The 27,870-nt window shown below is 43.6% G+C and overlaps 1 protein-coding gene across 9 annotated transcripts in view; it reads right to left on the bottom strand.

Moving 5' to 3' along the window:
• Nucleotides 1-27,870, bottom strand: part of TLN2 (talin 2) — a 446,962-nt gene that overhangs the window by 92,577 nt on the left and 326,515 nt on the right. For 6 of the 9 annotated variants that reach the window (XM_082383205.1, XM_082383207.1, XM_082383204.1 and 3 more), the window contains 8 exons: nucleotides 26,592-26,720; nucleotides 24,272-24,410; nucleotides 14,206-14,414; nucleotides 13,193-13,312; nucleotides 11,967-12,164; nucleotides 10,782-10,921; nucleotides 3,642-3,735; nucleotides 1,616-1,705 (listed from right to left, as the gene is read on the bottom strand). In XM_082383205.1, the coding sequence (XP_082239331.1) occupies nucleotides 1,616-1,705; nucleotides 3,642-3,735; nucleotides 10,782-10,921; nucleotides 11,967-12,164; nucleotides 13,193-13,312; nucleotides 14,206-14,414; nucleotides 24,272-24,410; nucleotides 26,592-26,720 (1,119 nt within the window). Of the gene's footprint in view, nucleotides 1-1,615; nucleotides 1,706-3,641; nucleotides 3,736-10,781; nucleotides 10,922-11,966; nucleotides 12,165-13,192; nucleotides 13,313-14,205; nucleotides 14,415-19,199; nucleotides 19,223-24,271; nucleotides 24,411-26,591; nucleotides 26,721-27,870 lie in introns of those variants that run through there. The other 3 variants (XM_082383209.1, XM_082383211.1, XM_082383212.1) reach the window with 2 other exon arrangements.

The raw sequence follows: 27,870 nt of genomic DNA, 5'->3' as shown, positions 1-27,870 counted from the left end.
ATACACAGGTCAACAAACTAAAATCTATTCAGGGCACCCCATGGGTGAATGGTCTAAACGGAGAACTGTTAGCTCCCAGAATATAAAATCAGACATATCTACCGAGCTGTAGGCGAAGACCATACCCAGAAAGCAGAAGACACACTCTTCCCGACATTATTCACTTATTAATTGATAGTCTTTAATTAATTAATTAATTTTGGGGGGGCTGCATTGGGTCTTCGTTGCTGTGCGTGGGCTTTCTCTAGTTGCAACGAGCGGGGGCTACTCTTTGTTGCAGCGTGCATGCTTCTCATTGCAGCGGCTTCTCTTGTTGCGGAGCATGGGCTCTAGGCGCGCAGGCTTCAGTAGCCGTGGCATGTGGGCTCAGTAGTTGTGGCTCGTGGGCTCTAGAGCGCAGGCTCAGTAGTTGTGGTGCACAGGCTTAGTTGCTCCCGCGGCATGTGGGATCTTCCCGGACCAGGGCTCGAACCCATGTCCCCTGCACTGGCAGGCGGATTCTTAACCACTGCACCACCAAGGAAGTCCCTATCAGAGGTCTTTAAAATAACAGCTAAAAGGGATTTCAGTACTCAGAATCTAACCCAGAGAGGTCAAGCACCATGCACAAGGTCAGACAGAAGGTCACACAGGCAGAGGCAAGGCGCCTGCCCCATATCTGGTGTTGTGTCTTCATGGGCCTCCTCATGCCCCAGGAAGGCAGGTCCTACTTTCCAGGGTCACAGATCTTAGAACTGAAGGATGTTCAACAGAACTCTTTAGGGAGACAATCACATCCAAGTCTAGAACCCAACACAGAGCTCTTTGTTTGTCAAGAAGCCATCTTGGATAGGGAAAGAAAGAAATTCCATTCATCTCGCTTGCATTTCATTTTATCCTGATTTTGAGGCATTCTCAAAAACACTGGTGCAATTACCATAGATCAGTGTTTCTTGACCTTTTAAAATATTATTATTATTGCTCTGATAAGAAGTCTTTTTAGACCACCCCCCTCCAACTGCCACCCACATTAAATTAAATACTAAGAAATAAGATCTTGTTGAGCGGGGTTAAGATTTGGAGAAGGGAGGACACAAACCTTTGTATCATCTTAAGATACTTTCACCACCCGCACCCCCCCAAAACCCCCCACAATTTTTCACTTCCCTTGAGAATGCAAGGCATGGATAGATGGTGAAAAGAACACACAGGAGGGTCTCATATAAGCCAAGGTCATTGACGGGCTTTCCCCACCAGTGCAGTCCCAGGTGAAGGAAATACATGCTCTGATTCACAGTAAGACCCATCCCTCACAGGGTATAAGCAGTGGTTCTCATAGAGTGGCCCCTGGACCACATGGCAGGACCTGGGAACTTGTCAGAAATGCACAATCTCCCCCACGTTGGGATCTACTGAATCAGAAACTCAGGGGTGTGACCTAGCAAGGTGTGTTCAACAAGACCCCCAGGTGATTCCGATGCACAGCCAGGTTTGAGAAGCACCTGGGCAAAGGGCGCCATAACAAGGCTTTAGGACACAGGCAGCCATGCAGAGGGGCCACGGGCTGGTGCACACAAAGCACGTCTTGATTCTTCCCTACAATGAGGAGGGATGTTAACGGCACAGCCAGGCTTACCTTGGAGTTTTCCATTACACTCTCGATGCAGTCAAAGTAAGAGAGGTCACTAACAGGTTCATTGGGATTGTCCAACATCCCCTTGACAGTCTACAGAAGGAGAACACAACTTAAGAGCAAGCCTTATAGAACCAGGGAAACTCAACATAAAATACCAACTACCAACTTCCCCTCCATACACAGGATTCTGGTCATTATCCAGATTCTTGACAGGAATTTAGGTCACAATGTCTATGACTTCAGATTTCCTGCGGGCAACACCACACTGATTGGGGTGGGTGTGTCTTGGTTAGTTTTGACAGAGAGGACTCTCTTGTTTTCAGATGTGAAGGAGAAGCATGGTGTCCACAGAATGGGGACATTTTTTTCTTAAAGAATCTGAAAGTTAGTGGGAGGCAATATATATTCATGGTCAATGAGTATAATTTCTCTGCTGGATAACTCCAAGGAGTTTAAATATCAAAGACAAGTTCATTCATTTCTTCTTGATTAGTAGGGACCTCAGTTTTCAATTCTGGGACCTTTCAATGGGTAGGCATGAAAGAAGGTACCCCCCCCCCAAAACCACCCACTGGAATGGTTCATTTGTTTTTAATTTTAAAAGTATAGAAAACGTTGAATCTTGTTTAGGTCTCCATCAAGGAACAGGGCATGGGGCTTGCTTCTTCTGCCTTTGTCTCCAGTCTGCTGAAAACCGTTGCTAGCTTTCATGTTGCAATAACCTTTGACCATCGTTTATGAGGAACTTTTCCAGGGGAGGAAAGTCAGGGGACATAGCCATCCATCTTCCTCCCCGTTGAGTGAGAAGATACAGTGGGACCTAGCAGACCTTGGGGCACAGCCAACAAAAAGACAAGGCCATGTGAGTTACTAAGGGTTGGAGGAAAGTAATGGTGAAACTGCTGAGTTAATCAGCAAAGATCTGAGGGAAAGAGGGCTGCATAAAGAAGGTTTTCATTTCCTTGAAGAAACTCCTCCCACTCCTTGGATAATCAAAATTGCCTTAGTAACAGCAACACTGAAATAGCCATAATTTTGGCAACCGAGGATACCATTAAGGCACAGAGTATGTGCATCTGGGCCAACAGACCTCATTTAGATCAACAGTCCACGTATCATTTATATTTGCAAATGTGAACACACCAGGATAGGGCAGTAACTCACCCAAGGTAGGAAACATTCTCCACTGTTTTCAGAATGCTTCAGTCCCCTGCCTATTCTCACTTTCAGTTGTGCCAATGGCCTCTTGCCATCGGCGGACCGGGCCTCAATCAGACCCTTCAGAAGCTGCAATCAACCCCCCACCCCTACCCTCTCTGGCATGGTGGGTATCCCTGTTCAGAAAACTAAAGGTACACTGGGTACAACCAGCTCATATCTACTGAGATAACCATTTGCCTGTTTCAACATAACCTGAATTGGTTAGGACTGCTTTACAGACAAGTAGGCACATTGATTTTATTTTTGCCCACGTATACTCTGTGGGCATAAATGAATTTTCCATTAAAAATAAACCCTAAGTATGAATATAAATTGATAAGCCCTACACTGTGTCTGGGCCACTAGGAGACCCACGGCCACCTTGACTGTATAGTAATAAGTGTTACTCCTGGGTTTTCTCTAATGCGCCCCCTACATGTTACAAAATACAATGTATAGGAAAATCATTTTTACTCATAAAGCACATCTATTCCAGCTTCTCCCAAACACCCCAGAATAATCACTCTCAAACTTTTTAGGTAGAAATTGCTTATCTTCAGCCTACACTCAATACCATAGGCCTCTTCCTGTTTGAAATAAAGAATCCTTTAACAAAGCAACGCTTAGTGGAAACAGGGAAGCAGGGATGATAACCCCACCACATCTAATTTTTCTTTAATTCCTTCCCACTTGGATTGGAACTTTGGCTCCAACAGTTTCCCAGGAAAGATAAAAGGTAAGAATAGAGGAGAAGAACCTGACCCCAGAGGGAAAGGACAGACACACAGACGCTCTGAAATCCTCAGCAGCCTTTCCAGGGACTCACCTCGAGCTCCCGCAGGGCGTTATCACATTCCTTCTGGCCAGGAGCTTGCTGGGTGCACAGAGTGATCAGCTGATTGATGCTCTCCGTCACAGCTCTGTGACAAATACGGAAAGAGTGTTTTTTGTTTTGTTTTGTAAAGATCAACAGTAATTTCCCCAACAATGTTTTGTAGGTTCGCTAGGAATACAATTAATTCACTATAAAGGCTGTGGTCCCTGTGACAGCTCTTCCACAAGGCTCTAAACAAGCAGTCCCCGACCTTTTTGGCACCAGGGACCGGTTTCGTGGAAGACAATTTTTCCATGGGGGGGGGCAGGGGGGATGGTTCAGGCGGTAATGAGAGCGATGCGGGGGATGGGTCAGGCAGTAATGAGAGCGATGGGGGGCAGCAGATGAAGCTTCCCTTGCTCGCCCGCCGCTCACCTCCTGCTATGCGGCCCGTTTCCTTACCGGTCCTCGGCCTGGGGGTTGGGCCCCCTGCTCTAAACAACCAAAAATCAACCACAGCCAGGGAAGAGAGAATGAGAATCCCTACCTTGCTTCTTATTATTCATTGATTTACCCTTAAAAGTATCAATACTAATAGTTCTCTTAAGAAAGTGTGGCTATCTTTAATATATTCACAAGAAGGAATTCACTGTGAAGTTGCAAATGGCAAACAGCTCACAGTAACACTGTTTTCAGAATCCTTCACTAGCAGCCCATAGGAATGGGATGAGCTGAGCTAGGCTATTTTGGACAGCCTTTGTATAGTTTGGACTATTTTGTATATTTTAAAAGTCACACTGTAAACTGTGCCTTATGATTTTAAAACCTCTTCTTACCGTTCATTTCTACATGATTGACCAGTTCCTAGAAGCTATACCAAAATCATTCTTTAAAAGAGATATTTTCTTTGTTAACATTAATAGGAATCAGGGATTCTTAGATGATTTTACATGTGTTTCCATTCTTCTTAGAACTTAAAACACAGCCCAGATTTTTTTCTACATTGGCTAGGGTTCCACCCCCTCCTGGACAGCCTCTGTTTAGGTTGCCATGGATAATTTATAAAGGCACAGTCCATTCTGAGTTAATTTCTTTAATAAGGTGTGAAATATGGATCCAGATTTTTTTTCATGGGGGGGATATATGGAAGTCTAATTATTCCGGTACTATTTAAAATGCCATCCTTTCTGCACTGAATTGCTTTTTTAACTTTGTTGACAATCAGTTGGCCGTATCTGTGTGGGTCTACTTCTGGACTCTGTTCTATTCCATTGACCTGTGTGTCTAACCCTTCACACCAATACCACACTGTTTTGATTACTGTACCTTTACACTAAGTCTTAAAATTGAATACCCTTGTTTTTATAAATGAAAAAAACAGACACACACACACACACCCACGAGATAATTCCTTAAGGAGATGCTACAAAGAAGCAGCAGAAACAAGACTTAAACCCATGTCTATCAGACACCAAGGCCAGATTCAAAACCATTTTTCTGCAGGGTCATAACTCGCCCATAGTTCTGGCAGAACCCTGAATTCTATTCACAGTCAGTAACCACTGCAGCTAACAGGCAACTTAAAATAAAACAAACAAAATCAAAATAGGACACACATTGCTGCTAATCATTAACACTGTCTAATATAAAGATGCCTCATTTTATTAGTTAAATTGGCTTTGCAGCTTCCCACAGAATATCAAATTAGATGGAAAAAGATGTTGCCAGTGTACAAAGGCAATCAGCTTAATTATTTGATGAGGAGCTACTGCTTTGAATTTTAAATTTAGCTAGAGTGATGGGAAGAAGAAAAACATCCCTCAGCTCAAGAAAGAATCCTCAAATAGTTTGTGTAAGATTAACTCCAGTGACTCATTTATCTGGGGAAAAGTGCTTAACTAAGTAAGGTGCCATGGGGAAGCACTGTGCCTTCCAGGTGCAAAGCAAAACAAGAACAACTGAGACAGCAGGACAGTCTCTAGTTGGGACCACCTTTGGAAGGTGCAGTTCATGATGTATTCACTGGAAGGGTCCCCCAGAGAGTCCAACACCGTGTTCTGCAATGGCAGCCTTCAAGACATACTTCGGAGCAGACAGGCTGGATATGTCAACATAACAAAGGGTACAGCCCTCAACTGTGGTGACACGATCATTTGGGGAATATTTCCACGTATCACACAAGCTTTCCATTTGGCTTATTTCTTTCAATGTTTCCTGTTTATCTACATTTTTAAAAAAGCTAGTCTTTATATAAAGATTTTTCCATTAGAAACTGTTTACGGGAATTCCCTGGCAGTCCAGTGGTTAGGACTCTGCATTTCCACTACCATGGGCCCAGGGTTCAATCCCTGGTTGGGGACCTAAGATCCCGCAAGCCATGCGGTGTGGCCCCCTCCAAAAAAAAAAAAAAAACAAACCAAAAAAAACCCAAAACTAAGTTTACAATTGGTAAATCCAGAGAATATATAGCTATTCGCTGTCCTTTCAACTATTTTTAGAAGTGAAAAATGTTCAAATAAAAACTTGGGGTAAAAAAAAACAACAAACAAACAGACTAAGAGTCTGTGGTGGGATAATCCTTAACAGAGCCAGCACAGCACTGCATGTTTGAATGAGTCACTTGGGTAATACTGATCCATGACTAAAAAGCATTATTTAGGTATCATTTATCCCCATAACTCATTTTAGAGTCTGGATTGCATAGCTAAATAAACTTAGTGGCACAGAGGCAAATGGTTATATAGATTTGACAATGGGAAACAGTATTTTCATGTTTCAAACTACAGTACTTATTTATAAGAGCGAAGGATTGAAGACAACCCAAATATGCAATGATGAAGGACTCGTTAAATGTATAGTCTACAACAGAATTCTTGGCACCCATTAAAAGTCATGATATCATATTCCTTATATAGAAAACTGTATGTAAAACATAAAAACCACATAAGCCCATACCTGTAAGAATATACATAGGCATAGAAAAATGACAATGACGTATCACAATGTTAACAGTGATTTTATAATTTTATTTTAAAGCAGATACCAGTAAATCTACTAAAGCATTATGAATTAACCTACTTATACTGTTATAAAAATACAGCCAAAATTAGCTGCATCCTCCCTTTGTTCTATGTAAATCCAAGTAGGCTTGAACTGTAGTTACTTTTATTTTCTCCACACTTTTTGGTAATGATCAAAGCCATACAAGTTTATTTTAAAAAATACAAAAAATTAAATAACCGTAATTTCACCATCTAGAGATAGTTTTCCTGTAATTCATTCTTTATCTAATCAGCATATTTAGCCACTCTCGGTTTTTAATAAATTGGGATTTACAACGTCAGATGTTAAAGGCTTTCTAACCTACAAATCATTTAGCATTCAGAGATACTAAATTGATTCAGACAGGAGTTTGTGAGCTCTGGAAGGAAATTTTATATAGATACAGAATTGGGGCAGAGGTGAGAGAAGAAAATCAACCAGTTTGTGCTTTTGATTATTTATTAAGCCCAAGTCGTCCAATAGCGAGCTTGGAGGGGAATAGAGCAACTTCAGATGATTCCCTTTCTCAAAGGAAGACGAGCTTAGAAAGGCAACGAAGAGCAAACTGAAATTCACCTGTCTGTATTCCCTGGGTCCTACCGTGCACAAGGCACGGGGAGTAAAAAAATAATAGTTTAAGTCTCTCTAGGAAAGCAAGGTGCTTGTAATCCAGTTGGAGAGGCAAGACAATGAACAGACAAGACACAAAGGTGAGCCAGAGGAAGCAGTGATGGGGGCGTGACACCAGACAGGATCAGCCAGACACAGGCAGGGCTCGCTGGGAGTGAAAGAAAGAAAATGAAAGCCTCGACCGTGGGCACGGGTTCTGACTATGAAGGAGGGCCCAACATGGACCAGAGCAATTGGAAAGTCAGGGCTCAGCGAGATCCTGATTTGGATTACGGGAACGGAACATTCTAGAGGAGACCAAGAGACAGAAGAAGGCCCAGTGTACATTCTTCTACTTTACAGCATGGAAGTGCTGCTTGCTGGGACATCCTTTTTCACCATCTCTGGAGACAGGAAGACTCCTGCCTGGCAGGAACTTCAAAGCAAAGGGTGGTCCGGGAAGAGGCGCCTCCTGCAAGGTCCTAGGGAGCCCTCAGGGGACTGGACAGCAGCTGAACACCTGGCCTAGGATGGCCCTGATGCTGGCAGCTGTGGGCGTCAAGTCTTCAGCCCGGGAGTCCTTCTGGCCAGGGTGACTGTGGTGTGCTCAGCAGCTTGGGGAGGTGCTCAGAGTTAGGGCACTTCCTCCTTTTGCCACTGCCAACTGGTTTTCCACTTCCTTAACTAAGTTCAGGGAGCATCAGACCAGCCCCCAGGCAGGGAAAAGCCTGATGAACGGTTGACAAAGGGTCTCCAGCTCCACCCAACTTTCCAGAAAAGAGCCAGAGCCAAGCAGTTACACAGAAAGAAGACAAACAAGCCAGGAACTCAACAGAAAATGACTTCCTCCCCATGAACATCAGAAACCAAGGGACCAGCTTCCTCAGATGTACCTGGGCTCAGATGCAGAATGATGAGTAGAGGGAAAAGCACACACACTCTACTGCTCTCCCAGAAGTAAACCACTTTTTCCTAAAGCAGGAAGAATCACGGAGACTAGAAAGAACAAAGCAAGGGTTCAAGTCTGCTGATGTAGGAGCAGGTTGGGGCTGAGTTGGTCCAGGCCTGGGTCCCCACAGTAGCATCTCTGGGGCCTCGGGGGACATCCACATGAAGGACAGGCAGGCATGGCCGTCTCAAGAAGAGGGAGGGCAGTGGGACTGAAGATGAGGACGAGAGCAATCGGATCCCTGCTGCCCAACTCCAAAGGTACTTATGCACCGGACTGTTGTGAGGCCCAGACAGAATGAGGGTGGCATGCCCTGATTGTGCCCCCTGTCCTAAGTCTACCAGGGCCGTCCCAGTCTTACAGTGTGTGCCCAGCACCCAGTGCTGGGCTGGGCCCTTATCAGGCATGTGGTAAAAATCTGTTTAATGAACAAATGAAGTAACAAGAGAATGAATGAAGGCACCCCAGGTGGGCAGAGCTTTACCCTCCAAGGGGAGCTGCCTGACTCACTTGACCTGGCTGGAGCTTCCGCTGGGAAATCACCCCAGGGAGCAGAGCTTGCCAGCATGGGCCAAGAAGCCAAGGAGAATAGGCCAGCCACTTCCTGCAGCTGTTCCAGCCCAAGACTATCAGTTCACGTGATGATTCTTGAGTGCTGACTTGGCTATGAAACCATCAGGCTGGGAATTCTGTCAACTGCTGAAAGCCAGGACAGACAGAGGCAAAGAAAGCTTTTTTACCTTGCCTCCAGGTCCCTTCCTCAATGTCACCACCAGGGGGCGTTCAGACACTCACAGAGCCAGGACACCAGAAGCATGCTTTCAGGTCCTGGATTCCCTTCTGTACTGGGTTTTGAAAAGGCCAATTTATGCTCTCCCCTCATTCCCACAATTTAAGAGAGTCGACAACACGCTCTAAGTTGGAAACTGTAATTTTGAAATGATGTGAAAAATTTAAGATAATGAAAAACATCTGAGTTCAGATACCTGGCAACATTAGTTGCCTTATCCAAAGGTTGTTTGTAGGAAAAAAGAGTGATTAAGAGGGTTTTAGATCAGAAACAGCTGCACAACAGAGAAGACATCACTGTCCCTCTTCATCGTCACCACGACCCCAGGAGGGCACTCACCTAATGGAACAATCACAAACAAAGCATAAGATGGAGGTGGGGAGATGTGAGGATATTTTTCCCATCAACTAGTGGCTCTAGCTATCGTTTGAAGGTAAAGTTATGTATCTGGGAATAAATGAAGAAAATCAAAGGTTTTGAAGGCAACTGCTCTGAAATTACCTAACCCCCCCATAAAAAATAAATAACACTACAAGCAAAGAGGAGACCAGAGACAGGTTTTAACCAGTGGTACCATGCTACCTTATATATTGAGAACTGAACAGAGCTCAAGGACAATGTAATCTGCACACATCCCTATTTGGCAAATGGGAAAGTTTAGACAGGTTGAGTGACCTGACCAAGGTAACCTAGTTAGTCAAGCACTAAAGCTTGTACTAGAATTCAGGTCTCCTGATCCTAACAACTTAAAAAAAGCCAGGAGAGATAAAGACATTAAAAAACAAATAAGCAAACAAAACCAAGTTTAAAAAAATTTAAGTAGAATTCAAGCCATGCGTTTTAAAAATCACTAATCTGCACATTTTCAAAATGTTTCCAATTATGCTATGTGTCCTAAGTGTCCTGCATTTAATCTCTCACTGCTGTTAGTTTTCCTAAATATAAAGTGATATCAAGAAATGCTACGAAAACAGGCCAACACTGCCACAGGAAAATAAAATACCCTACCCTCTCGGTTCAGGAATACGAATGTGGGATTGTCAATATAAAATTTTCCTGGGCTGTCGCTGCAGTTTCTCCAGCTACCAGCACTCCATCACTAGTTATTGAACTAAATGGCCAGAGTGGCCCTGGAGCAGAAATTGTCTTGTATGACCCACTTCCTCAGGTGAAAACAACAGGAAAGAAGAACGTCAACCTTACCCCAAGTTCAGATTCATGTTTTAACATATTTCCAAAAACAATTTACTCCTCCCCACCACCCCATTCATTCTGAGCTAGAGCCCTTCTGCACATGACGAAGTGAACATGTTTAAATCCATCTAATTAACATTGGTGCCAGGCACATAATAAGACTCAAGAAATGTTGAATGGCTAGTTGAGTGTCGGGTTTTTTATACTTTTCAGCATCTTCTGATTTCTTTTTAATGAACTTATATTACTTCCATAATCTGAAAGATAGTAATACTACTTTCAAAAAAATCTAAGCCACTATGTTTATACATCAGTGGGGGCCTTAAGACTAAGCAAGTCCTCCTGAAAAGGCTTTAAGAGGAGACAGAAGGCATCTTTAGTGGAGAAAGCGCATGCAAATGAGCCCATTTAATAAGACACCAGCATCTCTGTCACTCTCGCCTCCAACTCTGACAACAGAAGGTCAGCACTACCTCTTTGCTCAGCAAAGCAGCAGGATGTCAGGTGGATCTTGCGAACACTGACGTTATTTAACCACACATGAACGCCCATTTTGTTCCACTCTTACCTTGCAGCTGCGGCCAGGAGATTTTTCGCATTGGGTGCTCCTGGGTCTACAGAGAGAGACTTGGCAGCTAACAGCAGCTTGCTGGATGCCATCGAGATGTTCTTGAGGTTCCCTATCACTTGGATCTGGTCTTCTTTCGTCTGGAAGGTCAAAAGGAGCCAGAGTAATTAGGGGCTGCCCATTTCTCCTAGGCGGCATTCAGAGCTAGGAGCAGCACCTTGAAACGGAAGCAGGTTATCTGTCTAGATTGCATTAAGTCCAATTAGTCTGCAGATGCCTAACTTGTCGAGACTCTGCCCAGTGTCTACCGTTCCCCAAACAGATATCCGGACCAAGATGCACACAACAGGACAGAAATCCAGCCCTAGTGGATCAGCCAAGAGCTGTGCTGTCTCACAAGTGTGGGCATGAATGCGGGCGGGAGGGAGAGAGCGAGCGAGAGAGCACACAGACAGGGCCACGACTCCAGCATCTTGCTCAACAACGCTGGAGTTATCAAGGGGCTTGTCCGTCTCAGCCTGGCACAAACGACCGTCACTGTCTGGACATTTAGAGCTGACTGCATCCCAGAAGCTCCCGACTCTGGAAAGGATACATTTCTCACCTGGCCTGCCATCCGAGAAACAACCCTTTGTAGATAACAGAGTAAAAAACACCCTGGGTACCACTTTTAGGGAGTTCACAGGAGCTCGCAAAGAAAAAAAAAAACAGCTCCATAAGCTGACACCAGACCAGTCACCCTCCCTTGTTCTAAACAAGGGGTTTATCTGTTCATCTGAAGGAGGTAAGTTTGAATCACTTGACACTCAGGATCAGACACAGCCTTTTCAAAAGGACTCCCCGAACTTCAAATACATGAGTTTTTACAGTATTATACCACATTTGAAGTATAGGATGCAGAGCTGCCCTCCCTCCAAAAAGCATAAATAAAATGATGAGTTCTGTTGGAGGATCGTGGGAAAAGTTATCCGTCATCTCCAGGAAGAACTTGACACATAAGCTAATAGCATCTTTGGGAATGCCATTCCTGTGAGCTCATGGAGCTCTCTGACCAGCAAAGACAATGTAAAGGTGTGGGCTGCTCACAGCTTCCCTGCTCCTATTTGCCACTTGGCCTCAGGGGCCGACGGTCCACCAGAGTCGAGAGGGGCAAGGGTCAACTCCACTCAGCCACACCAGCCTCACCTGAGCCTGGCCCGCCATCTCAATGCCGGCATCGAGGAATTCATCGAAATCATCACTGAACTTCCCGGAGGCTGCGGCCAGCTCTCCGCTCTGGCCCCGAGTGGCATGGACCACCTCCCCTGCAGACTGGTTCAGATCGGCCGCTGCTTGGTTCAGTTCACTCTGGGCTTCTTGGAAAGGCTTCGTGCTCGGAGGTAACTATGGGAAGAGAAGGCACGTTGCAGGAGAAGTTCTACTTTGCGTAGGAGAAACAAAGGTAGTATGTTGCAGAGGGAAGAAGACAGACTCTCCTGGGATGCAGTTGTGAGTCATCTAGACTAAAAGGCTCTGTGTGGTCTGAGCCCTTGTTAAGGTTGACCTTCAAAATATATACATTCTCTTGAACACCTATTCAGCGCTAGACATAGTGGATCTAAAAATGGTAAGGACAGCTTTCCTCAGGCTTCTGGTCTCCTAAGTGGCAGAGCCAGGATTCACACCTGGGCAGTCTGACTTGGGATCCACTCTCTGAGCCAGCACTCTATCTTGGGTTTCTCAGATGGAAACTCTCAAAGGTTTAGCTTTCTGGAACTAAAAGGCAGATGCTATGAAACTTTAAATCCTAGTCTTCTAAACTAATAGCCATCAATTTTATTCATCAGTTGTTCTTTGCTAACAATATATTGAATAGCTTTTCCACAGAAGTGCCACTAGCAGAACTGTAACTGTTTGTGAAAAGTTCCAGAGAGTTAAGCTAGATATTAGTCACACCACACCCATTGCTTGCATACCTGGTATATGCCAGGCACCAGGCAGAGAAGAACCAAAGATGAACAAGGCCAAGTACCCGCAAAGGGGACTCACAAAACAGGGAAGGGAACAGGCCCCCAAGTGAAATGCCACAGACTGCTCACACTTGTATCCCTTTATCGCCTGATTGCCACTGCCTGAGATGTCCTGATAAGAAGTTAGATGATCATATACCCCCTCCCCCCATTCCTGTCTTACTGGGATGACCCGAGAGCAAACAGCAACATGGGCTCAAAGAAAAAGTCAATTTTAGAAGCTCTACCTGGGAACTCGGCTGATCAGAAAGCAAAACAAGGAAAAGGCAAATCTGCAGGAAAAACAGGACTCCTAAGGGAAAGGCTAGCTGCTCAGAGGTCCCCTAGAGGGGAGGAGACTCCACCCACACCTAAGGTGAGACCAGTCCCCCAGGTGCCCCTTCCCGAGCCAACACCTCTCACCGAGTCCACCAGCAGCTTCTTGCTCGACTCCCCGATGCTCTTCAAGGCCACGTCCACATCCTTCTGCCCAGGAAGGCAATTCACGCAGTTATTCAAGGAGTGAGAGACGGCTTTGGCCACCTGAATACACAGAGGGAGAAAAGTCCCATCAGAAAGCAGGTTTCAGGGCAAACATTCTTGCACATGTGTTGGGAGTGAGCAGTGACAGTATGCAGAGCTAGAAGAGATGGGGAACTGATCTGCCAGCATGGACGTGACACTGTTTACTGATAAATCTCCTCATCTAGGCCTCTCAGTGGGGTTAACATCCTATCTTAGCACAGGGTCTGACACAGTGATACAGCACACCCTACCTGCTCCCAAGGCCAGGCCAAGTCCTGACTGTGGCTCAAATACAACTCCCGAACATTCTGTCAGGTTCTGAAACAAAGATATCCGACACCAAGAGGAAGAGAAATAGCTCCCTTCTAGAGAGCCCTGCAGAGGTCCTGAGGTGGAAGGAGGCCCTGAGCCCTTTGGATCACAGTTAGCCTGCCCTGGGATGGATTTATGCTCAGCGACCCTCTGGTGCCATCATCCCACACCTCGCCCTGCCCAAGGGCAGGCGGAATGTTCTGAGCACTTCCAGACCAACTTGGAGTTGCCCACACGCTGCCTTTTAAGGATGTGTGAGGCTCCCTGTCTACGCTCTCTGGTAGGAATCATCTGAAGAGGAACTAGAGAGAGTTTAAAGCACTGAGTAGCTAAACCCAGCAAATCTACCTCACCTCCCAGGCTAGGAAGAGGGATATACGTAAGCACACACAGGCCCAAAACAGACATGCTGTGTCCAGGTCCTTCACGTTCTAACAGCAGGTCTCAACAAAGCCCCCCATACTTTCTGTTGATGGAATTAAGCACGTCTCACGTTATGGGGGCTACCAGGCAAGGTTTCCAAAACTGCTCACACCGGGCAACAGCCTGTCCATGCGTCCACCTCAGTGATGACCTTGATTGCCAGTTCTGGGCCTTACCTGGGCTAGTCTCTGCTGACTCTCCGCATCTCCAGGTGCGATCAGGGCCTGCTTGGCTTCTTGGATGAGCATGGCTGAGCCCTCCATCACGTCCCGGGCGGAATCTAGCATGGCACGCACAGCCGCGGGGTCACTCGTAGATGCAGCCACTCCCCGGGCAGCCTGGGCCAGCGTTTTCAGAGCTTGCGCCGTCTCTCGAGCAGCAACCCCTGGGGATAAAAAAAAAAAAAAAAAAAAAAAAAGAGCCCGCCAGACTTTCTATTAGATTCCATCCAAAAGTTACACTTTTACTTGGGGGTAAGCCTCTAGACTAGAGCCTTCTAGGAAGGAGAGAATCCTTGGACAGTGCCTGGCACAGGTGGGCTCCAAATTGCTTTTTATAAAATTTGAATTGATGTCCTTCTCAAAGAAGTAGCTCAAGCCGTTGGCTCTGGGCTGCTCCAAGAGGGACGTTACAACAAATGCCACGCTAAAAACCATTTCCCTCTGGTTCCTGTCACTCCCACTACCCCGTCCCTAGACCTAAAATACCAAGTGCATAGTATCAAACTCACAGATGAACCATTCAAATGCACTTTTCTTTCCAGTCATTTTTCTTGGGGCATAACTTACATGCAACAAAGTGAACGAGTCTCCCTGGGCAGCTCACTGAATCTGTACCAATGTGTACACCCACGTATCTGCCATCCATGTGGAGACGGAATATTTCCATCACCTGTGCCCTTTCCCAGTCAATATCCTCTCACGCTGGAAGTAATCCCTATTCTAGCTTTTATCACCTTAGACTAGTTTTACCTGTTCTTAAACTACGGGTTGATGGAACCACACTATATGTATTCTTGCGTGTCTGGTTTCTTTCTCTGACCATAATGCTGTGAGATTCACCCATGCTGTTATGCATAGCAGTACATTGCTTTTTTCTTGCTGTGTCGTATTCCATTATAGGAACACAGCAACATCTACTTATCCATTCTTCTGTTGCTGGACATTTGGGGATTGTTTCCTGTGCGGACTATTATGAATAAAGCTACCGGAAAAGTTCTCATCCCTGTGTTTAGGTAGACATATTCTCTTGGATTTAAATCTAGGAGCTGAATTGCTGGGTCATAGAGTAAGCATATATTTAGCTTTGGAGGACACTACCACACTTCTTCAGAATGGTTTTGCCATTATACACTCCGCCAGCACTATATGAGAGTTACAGTTGCTCTACATCCTGGCCCAAACTTACTAGTGTTAGATTTTTTATTTTATCCAGTTCTGGTGGGTGTACTGCATGCAGGAATCTTAGTTCCCCGACCAGGGATTAAAACTATGCCCCCTGTAGTGGAAGCGTGGAGTCTTAACCGCTGGACCGCCAGGGAAGTCCCTCACTGAGGTTTAATTCTTATATCCCTAGTGAGCAACGATGTTGAGCACTTTTTCATACACTCAGTGGCTGTTTGGACATCCTCTTTTGCGAAGCGCCTGCTCATCTTTAAATTCACTTCTAAAGATGATGGGATTCGGCGATAAACTATGAATATAAACTAGTCCTTAAAAACTACAGCGCCACCTCCCATAGAAAGAAGAGGCGCCTTCCTACATGGTACCTAGTGCTTGGCGCACCCAAGAAAAGGAAGGAGACTGGAAATGCCAAGGCACGTAACAAAAGGCTCCTAGAACCTGGGGAACCACAGAATGGCCAGCCTCAAAGCTCATCTCATCGAACCATTTCAGATGAGGCCCAGCGCTGAGAAGCATCTTGTCCATGGACACACCTTTAGATCTGAGGTTTCTTAGTTTCTTAACTTCGGGGTCAGACTCTGCACAGTGTTCTTTGGGATAGAGAACTACAAGGGATTCTTGTTAGAACATACAACATCCGCATGAAAAATTCACAGATGACTTGCTCTCTCACTACACTTTGAGGCGACTATATCTAAAGCCTTCGGCTGGATGGTCTCTAGGCACCCCTGAGCGTGGTCTTTACCGCCGCTGCTTCAGCCGAGTGGGCACAGACGCGGCAGGTGGTCCTCTCTTTACTAGGGACGAGGCACCGAAATATAAGAAAGAACACAAAAGGCCCTGGGGATCCATAAAACAACTTCCCAGCGTTGCAGACTGGTTCATCTGTAAATATTTAGGAAGTCACATAACTGGGACATAACTCTACAATCTAATCAAGGCAAATTACAAAGCTGCCAATTTACCACTTATCACATGGCACTTCCGAGCGCAGCATGTGGAATGAACACATTTTAAACAAAGTGTTTTATATGGCAGAGGAGAAAGCATAAAGATAAGTAAAGCCAAGGTGAAGGAGAGAAAAAAGCCAAAGAGAAGAGTCACTGCATTTTTTTTGGAGACATCAAGGAGGGTTTTATTGTTTGTTTTTTACTGGAGTATAATTGCTTTACAATGTTGTGTTAGTTTCTGCTGTACCACAAAGTGAATCATCTATATCCCCTCCCTCTTGGACCTCCCCCCACCCCCTGTATCGCACCCATCTAGGTCATCACACAGCACTGAGCTGAGCTCCCTGTGCTATACAGCAGGTTCCCAGTAGCTATCTATTTTATACATGGTAGTGTGTTTATGTCAAACCTAATCTCCCGATTCATATTATGCTGAAGCTTCTGGCACAGGGTGGAAGGACATTCTTGCTCAGAAGGGCACCCACCAGGTGTGGTTAAGACCTCATCCAGCTCTGCTGCTGACCAGCTGTGTGGACTAAACTGCTGCTGCCTTTTCCCTCTGGGTCTCGGTTTCCTACAGGTTATAGGAGAGGCTGAGATCACAGCTGTGACCATTGAAAATTCTAGGCTGTGATTTCTAGACCTCTCCTCTTGCCTTCCTCTTTACCACGTGGACTCTTGAATCTATTTCTATTTGAGTTGTATTATTTTGGAAGAATAAAACATTTATCGTATGCAATTAGAAAAGTCATGTTCATGAAAAAATTATTTACTGAAAAGCCTTTTATAGACTCAGACAATTTTTCCAAAAGGCAGAAACCAGAAGAGCAGAATTCCAAAAGCCAAGGTATATCCACCCCACGTGTTTTCTGCTGAAGACTCACTATGAAATCTCAAGGCACATCAAGAATCCTCTTTGGAGGGATTAGGTTTCCCGAAAAGTGGAAACCACACCAACAAAAGGATGAAACAAGGCCACCAGATGCCAGGCAGCCCAATGAACATCCAAGGCTGTACGTGGCTGAATTCACAGCAATATTCTCAATGGTAATGATGAGAATCATCAGAGTTATATCTCCAAGCAATCACCACCCTCCCCCCCAAAATTGTTCCTGTAGTCAAGGGTGCAACACACCCCAGAACTGCCAGTGGGAAACACTGAAGCAGACTCCCTGCTTCAATAACCACAATCCTTGGAAGACACAGAGGACGTTCACAGTATTCCTGACGTCTAGATCTCAAATTACATTCAGCAACAGTCTTAAGGAGACACATTAGTCACATGAAATACAGGGGAATTCTTTGTAATAGTAATTACTCCTGATCAGAATTCACGTAGATTGTGTGTAGACAGCATTAGACCACGTATCAAGCTCACAAGGTAAAAACCAAGTATGCAAGAGTTTTTAATCTGTCCCAAAGGATCTGGAAAGGGTTCTGTCTATGTAACTGTACTCAGCCGAGAAGAAATGCATTTTGAACACTGTACTGGCCAAATAAAACCACATCTGCATTACAACCTAGTCCAGTGGCAGCTCATGTGTTAACTTCTGAGTATCCCACACATCTTAGGTGTGGACGAGGGAACTGACACCCAGGGAGAAGCTGTCCACACTCGTGCTCTCTCCCTGCTTCCCATCCATTCTTCAACTTTCCTGTAATTGCCTTCAACAGGGAGAGCAGTGACCTTGTTTTTCCTTAAGCCAGTGGATGCTTCTTAAGTCCCTCTCTGCAGTGTCTTTCCAGGCAGCAATTATCTCTGTGAGTCGAGAGACATCCTTCTCTCCTGGTTTCCATGGTCTCTCCAAGGCTGCATGTTCTCGTTTCTTTCAAGGATTTCTAACACTCAGCCTTCTCCTGAAATACTTGGGTTCCGCAGGGTTATATCTGATAAAATTGTTCTCACTCTACCACTCTCCCTTAGGTAAACTTAGCTACCCCCATGGTTTCAATCATTATCATTTTATTAAACATTTAGAAATATTTATCTCCAGCCCAGACTTCTCTGCTGAGTTCCAGAGGTAAATATCCAGCTGCCTAATGGGCACCTCTCTGTGGATATCCTGCAGGGATTTCAAATTGAATCCATTTAAAGTTGAACCTGGGACTTCCCTGGTGGTCCAGTGGTTAAGAATCTGCCTTCCAATGCAGGGGATGTGGGTTTGATCCCTGGTCAGGGAACTAAGACCTGCATGCTGTGGGGCAACTAAGCCCATGAGTTGCAACTACCGAGCCCATGTGCCACAACTCAGAGAAGCCCACGTGCCGCAACGAAAAGCACGTGTGCCGCAACGAAGACCCAGGGCAGCCAAAAAAAAAAAATAATAATAATAATAAAGTTGAACCTGGCATCCCTAAACTCCAGCCCTCAACATGCCTGCCAATGACCCTGTGTCTCCATCACAGTGATTCATACAACTCTTCGTTCAGCTATCAGGCTAAACTTAGAGCTGTCTGTGTTGCTTTCCCTATTCCCATTCCTTCCAACTTCTAATCCATCACCAACAACCGTGAGGTCTCTTTTTCTTTAATCCATCCTTCATCTCCACTATAGGCCACTAACAACTCTTACCTGGATGAATGCAACAGCCTTCTCACTGGTCTCCCTGCCTCCAACTTTGTTTCCCTCCAATTTATCAGCGCATGAAAAGAAGGGCAAAGTGCATTAAGGGCGATAGAGACTGTGTCCACAGACGCAAATTCTTCAGTATTTTCACATGCTCTGAGCTTCAATTTCAATTTATTTAAATTGGCTTATGAGGCCTTTTAAGATCTGACCCCAGCCTACCTTCCCAGCCTTATCTTCTTACTCCCTACCTCCTTGCCTTTTACTTGGATCCTTCTCACTTCATTTCATCAGCCTTCTTCTCCTGCCTTTGGGACTTCACATATGCTGTTCCCAAGTCCACCACCACCTAGTTGGTGCCTGCCAAAATGAAATGGGGCTACTTCTAGGCTGTTTTTCAGACATCAACTAGACAGTCTGTCATCCTGGATGTTATCAGTATTGGATGATGCAACTTGTAAAGCAGTCTTTCCTTCATTAAAAATCCATTTCATCATCTACACAAAATCTGGCAAGATTTCAGGAATGTGTAGAAATTCTTGAAACTACATCTCTCATATGCCCTAAGCTTTTAAGAATTTACATATACTTTTCTTTCTCCTTGAATGCTAAGTGAGTCGTAATAATCCTTAAAACCCGGATCAGGTGTCAGTTCTGCTTTGGAACGTTCCCTCACCCTCTCATGAGGACAGAATTGTACATTCTTACTGTTGTAGGTACTATGTTACACTATGCCGTGATAACTCTTTTTGTGCTCCTATTGTGCTCTTATTTTCAAAGTAATAAATATACACAGTTTTTGAAGAACCAAAGAGGATTTTCCTTATAGTAATGGAAAGAATAACTTATTGCAGATGAACCCTCCCCCCTCAGAGAAACAACTAGAAACTCTGGAAAAATATAGACAAAACATCTGTTTGAAGGCACTGGAGAGATACCAAGGAACCAAGGTAAAGAAAGCCAAGACCTTGGAAGAGAAAAAAAGTACAGAGAAGTGAGTACAACACTGCTTTCCCCCTCAAGGCATTTTCTAATTTGTAAACTGTTGGCCAGAAACTGAGAGGCTGAGCAAAAATTTCTGAAATCGCATGGGGATGGGAAGATAAAAGAAGCATAGTTCTGAGCTCAACAATCAGAATGGCCCTCATAAACATCACAGATGTTTAGACAGGAGGCACAAAGAGCTACACCTTACAAGGTAAACTGGAAATGGACTTTGCAATATCCAATCAGTTCGGTTCTGCTCGTATTATGGTGATCTTCTCCTTTTTTAACCACCTGCTAAAATAAAAGATTAATCCTCTGTATGGAAGAAAACACAATCTAGAGCCTCAAATTATTTCTACAATGTAAATACCAATGATTAGCATTAAATTAAAAAAAAATCAGAAACATCAGGAGTTAAGGTCAATAGTTGAAAACCAAGAAGAGAAAAAAAAAACCAGAAAACAAAACAGATAACAAGACGCCCGTAAGTGATCCCGACATTGGAGTTATTGAACCTGGACTTTAAGTAAATGTAAAAACTATGTTGAAGAAATTAGATGATGAGATAGAGAATTTCAGCAGAGAAATGGAAAGTACAAGAAAGCCATCAAAAGGTTATTATAAAACTGAAAAATATGACATTTAAAATTAAAAACTCAATAGAAGAGTTTGAAGGTAGGAGGAATAGTGAGCTGCAGATAAATCCAAAAAAAACCCACACAAAATAAAGCATGGAGAAGAAAAATTATGGCCAATATAGAAAAGAGCATAAGAGACACACAAAACAGTGAAAATATCTAACATAGGGGGTAACTGGAGTGTACAAAGAGGAGAGGAAAAAAATGGGACAGAAGCAACATTTGAAGATATAGTGGTTGAGAGTTTTCCAAAACTGATCTAAGACAGCAAATCCCATCTTTAAGGAGTAGTAAAACCCAAAATGGGATAAATAGGCAAAACGACACAAAACAAAACTCCTCTAGGCACAGTGCTTGAAAACCAAAGACTGAGAAAATTCAAAAAATGAGTAGTAGAGGGGAAAACTAAAACCACATTACCTGTGGAAGAGTAAAGTGACAGCTGACTTCACAACAGAAATAAAGGAAGCCAGAAGACAACGGAATAACATCTTCAAATGCTGACAACGGAATAACATCTTCAAATGCTGGAAGAAAATAACTGCCAACCTAAAATTTTACAATACGTAAAATTATCTACCAAAAATAAAGACTAAACAAAGGCATTTTTAAACAAACAACAACTGAAAGAATTGGTCACTGCAGACTCACACTAAAGGAATTAATGCAGGGAGTTCTTTAGGCAGACAGGAAATAATCCCAGGTGGAAACACATTGCAATGCAGAAAGGAATGAACAGCAATGGAAAGGTCAATATGGAGGAGCATTTAATCAATACTGACTATGAAACAACTTTGAGGCGGTATTGAGGAGGTTAAATATATGTAGAATTAAAGCACTCAACAACAATGAATGAGTTGGAAGAAAGGTAAATGAAGTTTAAGTGTCCCAAGATTCTTGCACTGTCCAGTAAGAGGTAAACATACTAACTTATATTATACTTTTAAAAAATTGTTCAAGAATAGGCAGTGAATGTACAACTAATAAACTAATCAAGGGAAGAGAAATAGATTTTAAAAAGCACATATAAATCTGAAAGAAGGCAAGAAAGGAGAGAAAAAGGAACCTAGGATAGGTAGGACATATAGAAAAGAAATAGTAAGATGACAAATTCAAACCTCAATATATCAGTAATTACATTATATATAAACAGACCAAATACTCCAATTGAAAGGAAAATACTGTCACACCAACAAACAACTCCTCCCCCTCTGAAAGGACAACTACATGATACGCATAGGTATGCATGCATACACATGCATTAAATATAAGCATAGAGAAAAACTGGAAGTAAAAGGATGGGACAAGATTTATGATGCACACTATAATGAAAACAAAAACTTCTATGCAAAAAACTATAAAACAGTATTGAGAGAAAGGAAATCTAAATAAGTATAGAGATATACCACATTCACAGATTAGAAGACTCAGTAATGTAAAGATTTCAATTATCCCCAGATTCAGGTAACCCTGATCAAAAAACAAACAAAAAAACAAGCGAAAGGGTTTTTTTTGGGGGGAGGGTACAAATTGGCAGGCTGATTCTAAAATAGATGTGGAAATACAAAGGGTCAAGGAAAGTCAGCACTAACTTGAGGAAGAATAACAAAGTCAGAGGACTCACATTATCAGATATTAACACGTAGTATAAAACTGCAATGATTAGGAAAGTATGGTACTAAGGTAAGACCAGGCAATTAAAGCAATGAAAAAGAAGCAAAAGTTCAGAAACTGACTCACATTTATGCCCTTAATTTATAATGAAATGGCCCTCAAGACCATTGGGGAAAGGAGGGTCACTTCAGAAAGTGGTGCTGGGTCAAATGGACGGATGCCCTGGTGCAAAAACAACTACACTAGGACCCTGTTTGCCCACATATAAAACTCAATTCCAGGTGGATCGTAGTTCTAAATATGAAAGTAAAACAACAAAGCCTTTAGACTATAACAGAGGAGAATATCTTCATGACTTGGAGAAGCAAAATTTTTAAATCGGACACAAAAACACTAACCATAAAGGAGAAGTGTAAATTGGACTATATAAAATTTAAGTTTTGTTTATCAAGAAACACCTTTAAAACAGTGAAAAGGTAAGCCACGAGATACAAGAAATACATATATATGTGACAACTAACTCCTGCAAATAAATAAGGAAAAGGCAGAAAACTCGTATTTTAAAAAAATGGGCAAAAGACATGAAGAGATGCTTCACAAAAGAAGGTATCCAAATGCCTGATAAACGGAAAATATCCTCAACTGCACTGTTCCTCAGGGACACGCAAACTAAAACCATAATGTGATTCTACTACACACTCAACAGAATGGCTAATATTGACAAAGTAGATGTGGTGACCAGGATGTAGAACAAGTGGAACTTTCAGATACTGCAGGAAGGACTGTAGCTGAGTGGCCGCACAGCCTAAGACCCAGCAATTCCCCTGGGATGCCAAAAATGCTCATTACTTGATCTTGGTGGGGGTTTTTCAGGTGCATTCAATTTGGGATAACTCATGAAGATATACATTTAGGACTTATGCTCTCCTCTGGATGTATATTACTCTTTAATAGTAATGTATATTTCAAAAAAAAAAAAAAAAAAATTCAAGCCGTGCTACTATATAACAAAAGCAACAATCCATCTCCTCTTCACCTGATTCCTACTTATAGAGCCACTCAGTTCTTTAAGATTTCTTCTGATGGATGGATGGATGGATGGATGGATTTATTTAATTATTTATTTATGGCTGTGTTGGGTCTTCATTGCTGCAGGTGGGCTTTTCTCTAGTTGTGGTGAGCAGGGGCTACTCTTCGTTGTGGTGTGCGGGCTTCTTATTGCGGTGGCTTCTCTTTGTCACAGAGCACAGGCTCTAGGCACGCGGGCTTCAGTAGTTGCAGCTCATGGGCTCAGCAGTTGTGGTTCACAGGCTCTAGAGCGCAGGCTCAGTAGTTGTGGTGCATGGGCTTAGCTGTTCCGTGGCACGTGGGATCTTCCCAGACCAGGTCTCGAACCTGTGTCCCCTGCACTGGCAGGTGGATTCTTAACCACTGCGCCACCAGGGAAGTCCTGATGTAGTTCTCATTTTCAAGTAATGGGCTAATACTGAAACTTCTTGATGTCTCCATTTTAGATAGAAACAGACTTCCTACTATGATGACATTCTTTTTTTTTTTTTGTATCACCAGGTATTTTTCCTTATACATTCTGTTCCTTATACAGTACTCCTGGTTCAGGGGTACCTGGTGCCTCCAGGGCTCAAACCCTCCCAGAGTTTTGCAGCACCAATCAGCTTGTTTCTTGCTGGCTTCCCTATCCCTGGACACCTTTAGGTTTTTATTTATTGGGGTCTCTCAGTTACCACTCATCTGTCTCCTTCCATCTTCGACAACTTCATTGAGATCTTATTTGTTTTCTTCTCTCTCATTTTCTTTGACTTTTTCTTTCTTTCTCTCCTTTAGTGGGATTTCAAGAGACATACACAGTTGCAGAGGTCTATAATTACCATCTGCTTATAGTGCAATAGGGGTGACTCAAATAGTTCGGGGGAATCATATTTGATTAGTCTTTGTATGCTTAGCATCAAGCCCAGTAACAAGCATGTTGAAAGTGCTTGAAAAATGTGTGTTGAACTGCTGAAATAAAAAAAGTCAGGTTCATTGTCAAATCAACAAACTCCCCGCACCAGCCCAGTGGTCTGTACCTGGCCTCAGGGCATCACGAAGGGTGTGAGTCTCACCTGTGTAGTGCTCATTGCCTTGAGCAGCACAGGTCAGGAGCTGAGCCATGGAGGAGCCCACTGCTTTAGATGTACTTCCCAGGTCTTGAGCACATTTTTCCAGCTGTAAGAATATTCAAGGAGGAAGACAGCTTAGAAGAGGCAAATCATCCACTAAAGTCTTAGCCCCCAAATAATGCAGATCAAACTTTGGGCCTCAACTCTTTCCCACCTAATACACCAATGGCACTAAGAAGAAGTAGGGTGATAGAGGGGAAAGAACCCAGGCTTCAGGATAAACAAATGAGTTCACACCCTGCCCTCTGCTTCCTTCCCACACTTGCTAGCTGTGAGAGATTGGGTTAAGTCACTGAACTCTCCCAGTCTCTGTGTCCTGAGATCACAGTATCTAGCTCAGAAGGTTTTCAGAGAGTTAATGTAGGTACTCAACAAATGGTAGCTATTAGTATTACGCTTTCAGAAGCTAATTCAGAAAGTCTGCAACAAATCCTTAGTGAGAATTAATTATGCCTTGGCAGGAAGTGGGCAGACATCCAGCTGTTCCACCTTCCTGGCACGTGGGACCATTAACATTGTTCAATTTGATCATTATACTTTGCGGAGTTTTAACCAGAAGGAAATGCAATAGGAATAGAGGTTTGGAATGGTAAATGAGATTATGAAAACGGGCAAAGAGCTTGCTTCCCATGACGAGCACGTCATCTTGCTTTGTCAACGGAATAAATAATTCAGAGAATAAAGTCAATAAAGGCCTAGGGTAAGGGTAATTATTCAATTACTAGATGAGGACAACATTTTGGAAGAGAACTTTTGGGTGCACTGCGAGAGTTCAGAAAAGCCTCAGGAAATGCATGCAGTTTTAACCCCACAACATGTTTTCTAAGAGAGGCATTTCCTTCAAATAAAAAACAGAGCCTGGTCCGCTGTAGCCAACAGTATGACACAGTACACACATTTGTTTAGGGCAAACGATTTCTTTAAAAATTACATGATGTTTCTTGCATTCTAACTGACCGGTGGTTTTATGTGAAGGCAGAATATGTGTCATGGGCTCCTGGAGCACAGAAGTCTGCAAAGGGATACCTGGACCACTTTGCAAAGCTGCTGGCCCAGGAGCCAATACCGACTTTCTCTTTAGCCGGGGCACCTTAGTTAAGTGACTTCCTGAGTTTCCTGGTTTTTACAATTAGGGGTAGCTTGATTCCACAAATATTTTCCGAGTGCTTCCTATGTACCAGGCATTGTTCAATGGTAAATTAGATGCTCTGGTAGTCCTTTTATACCCTAAAAGTTTTCAGTTTTTATCCAAAGAGCAGCAGTAGTTAAGAGTAAAAGTTCTCAGTGTGAAAGATCAAGGCATGGGTTTTGGAGTCCTATAGATCTGGGTTCAACCCGTGGTTCTGATGCCGAGTGCCAGGTAACATTGAGGAGAACAGGGCACCTCTTTTTTTCCAGCTGTAAAATGGGGTGAACAACACTTGTTCATTAGGTTACTATCAGGATAAACTAGGCTGGCTGTGTGTGTACACACTGCGTAACAGGTGCTTAATAAATGAAGCTATTTTATTAGTAACGTTCAGGAGTGAGGGAAAGGAGGTACATACAAATGAGGACGACTGGTAAAATTTTAGCCAAGAAAACCCTGGCACAGTCATCAGGAGGTATCATAACGTGATCAAATTAGATTTCTGGAGCCAACATTCCACTTGCTGTTGTGGCTTTACTAGAGTAAAGTGCTTTGCCATTGCCCACCCCAGTGCCTTGCACTACGGAAATTTTTTTTTTTTTTTTTTTTAAAACATGACTGTTGAAAATATATTCTGTGTTTATCTTTATAACTTAATTGCCACCCATTTCATAGATAAAATACTTTAGACATAGAGGAGACTGGGACTTGCCTACAGCTAGTGGATGACACAACCTGGACCAAGAAGCCAGAACTCCTAGATCTAAACATAGCTCCTCCAGCTGCACTGGGCATTCTTTTCAGAAAAAGGCTGCAGGATTAGAGCACTGGCCTCAAACGCCAGCAGGTCTTGTTTATGGAAGAGAGGGATGAATAGGAACTGATGCCTGGTCATGCCCAGCCACACCCCAGGCAGGTACACACAGGGCCATCTCTATCATCACACTGTTCTAGAGAAATGTGGCTATTCTAGGGCTTTGCGTTAAAAACACCTGAAACTGAGACACACTGACCACCCCTCCCCCCCAACTCTAAAAATGTCTTGACATCCTAACAGAGGTAGAGCCCCAGACCCCAGCTGCCACCAGCATCTCCTACCGTCTCCCCTGGGAGGGGCTTCAGCTGACTCTCCACGGCAGCCATCTTGGCATCCTGCAGCTCACTCTTCAGGGTCTGCACGGTGCTCAGTGCTGAATCAATTTCCATGGGACCACAGGCTTCATGGGCCTGTCAACAGAGTTGGGAATATGTGCACAACAGTCTGCTTGGGAAAAGCATCCCTAGTACCTTGCAACATATGAAATGCCTTTCTCGATATAACCAACAACTCTCCAAATCTAGCAATAGGAAGCAAGGGTAACAAGCATTTCCTGAGAGCACAAAATCATGCTCAATCAGGACCTCAGTCCTAAGTTCCCTAAATAATCAATTACGTGTGTCTCATAACTGGATATACTTGAATTTTCCTTGAAGCTGTTTATATCTGAAATGCATTACCTCTCAAACTAAAGAGGATCTTTAGTCACTGTGTCTGGGTTCTAGACATGGGGCACCTAGCACAGTATGTGTGCACACAAAAACTTGGGAAGCGTGGGGTGGATGAAGGAACGAACAAACCAATGCACCCAGGACTCTACAGACAAGTCTATGTCAACCTTACTGAATCTCTTTACAAATTTCTAGATTGTAAACCATTATCGTTCCATGCTGAAGGCTATGAAAGATTTTTTTCCTTAATAAAAACTTTTAAAAAAACTGCTTCATTCTTGTGATCATCTCGAACAGCGGTCTCCAAATGCTTTGATCACACACCCCCAACACGCATGTTAATAAATTATACACGTAAATGTTAGTAAATTATATACATACAAGTATATTAAATACTGGTGTATCTTAACTTCTTTCCTTTTTAGATAATAGTAACAACAGCAGCAGTACACACTATTTGATTGATTTCTATGCGTGAGTATTACTAGGTGACAATACTGAGGCAAAGAGAGGTTAATTAACTTGCCCAGGTCACAAAATTAGTCAATGGCAAGGTGAGAATTTGAATGCAGGTGATCTAATTTTAGAGCCTGTGTTCTTAACCCTTACACTATATACTAAAATCATAAAAAGCTCTCACAGAGTCTTCCTGAACCCAGTGCACAGCGTTGCTTGAGCCCCACTTCGGGGCTCACTGTTCCAAAGCAGTTGTTGGGCGTGGGTGTGTCGTTCAGTCACTGAGGAGACTTGTGAAAATGCAGATGCTTGTGCTCTATGACTAGAGATTCTGACTGGGGTGCTCAGAGGTGAGGCCCAGGAACCTGCATTCTAAATGCCCCCATGTGATTCCAGTGCAGATGGTCCCTGGACCTCTCTTTGAGAAAGAGAG

The sequence above is a fragment of the Balaenoptera borealis genome (assembly GCF_965194805.1).
Source record: "Balaenoptera borealis genome assembly, chromosome: 3".
NCBI lineage: Eukaryota > Metazoa > Chordata > Mammalia > Artiodactyla > Balaenopteridae > Balaenoptera > Balaenoptera borealis.
This window is presented reverse-complemented; position numbering and strand designations above follow the sequence as displayed.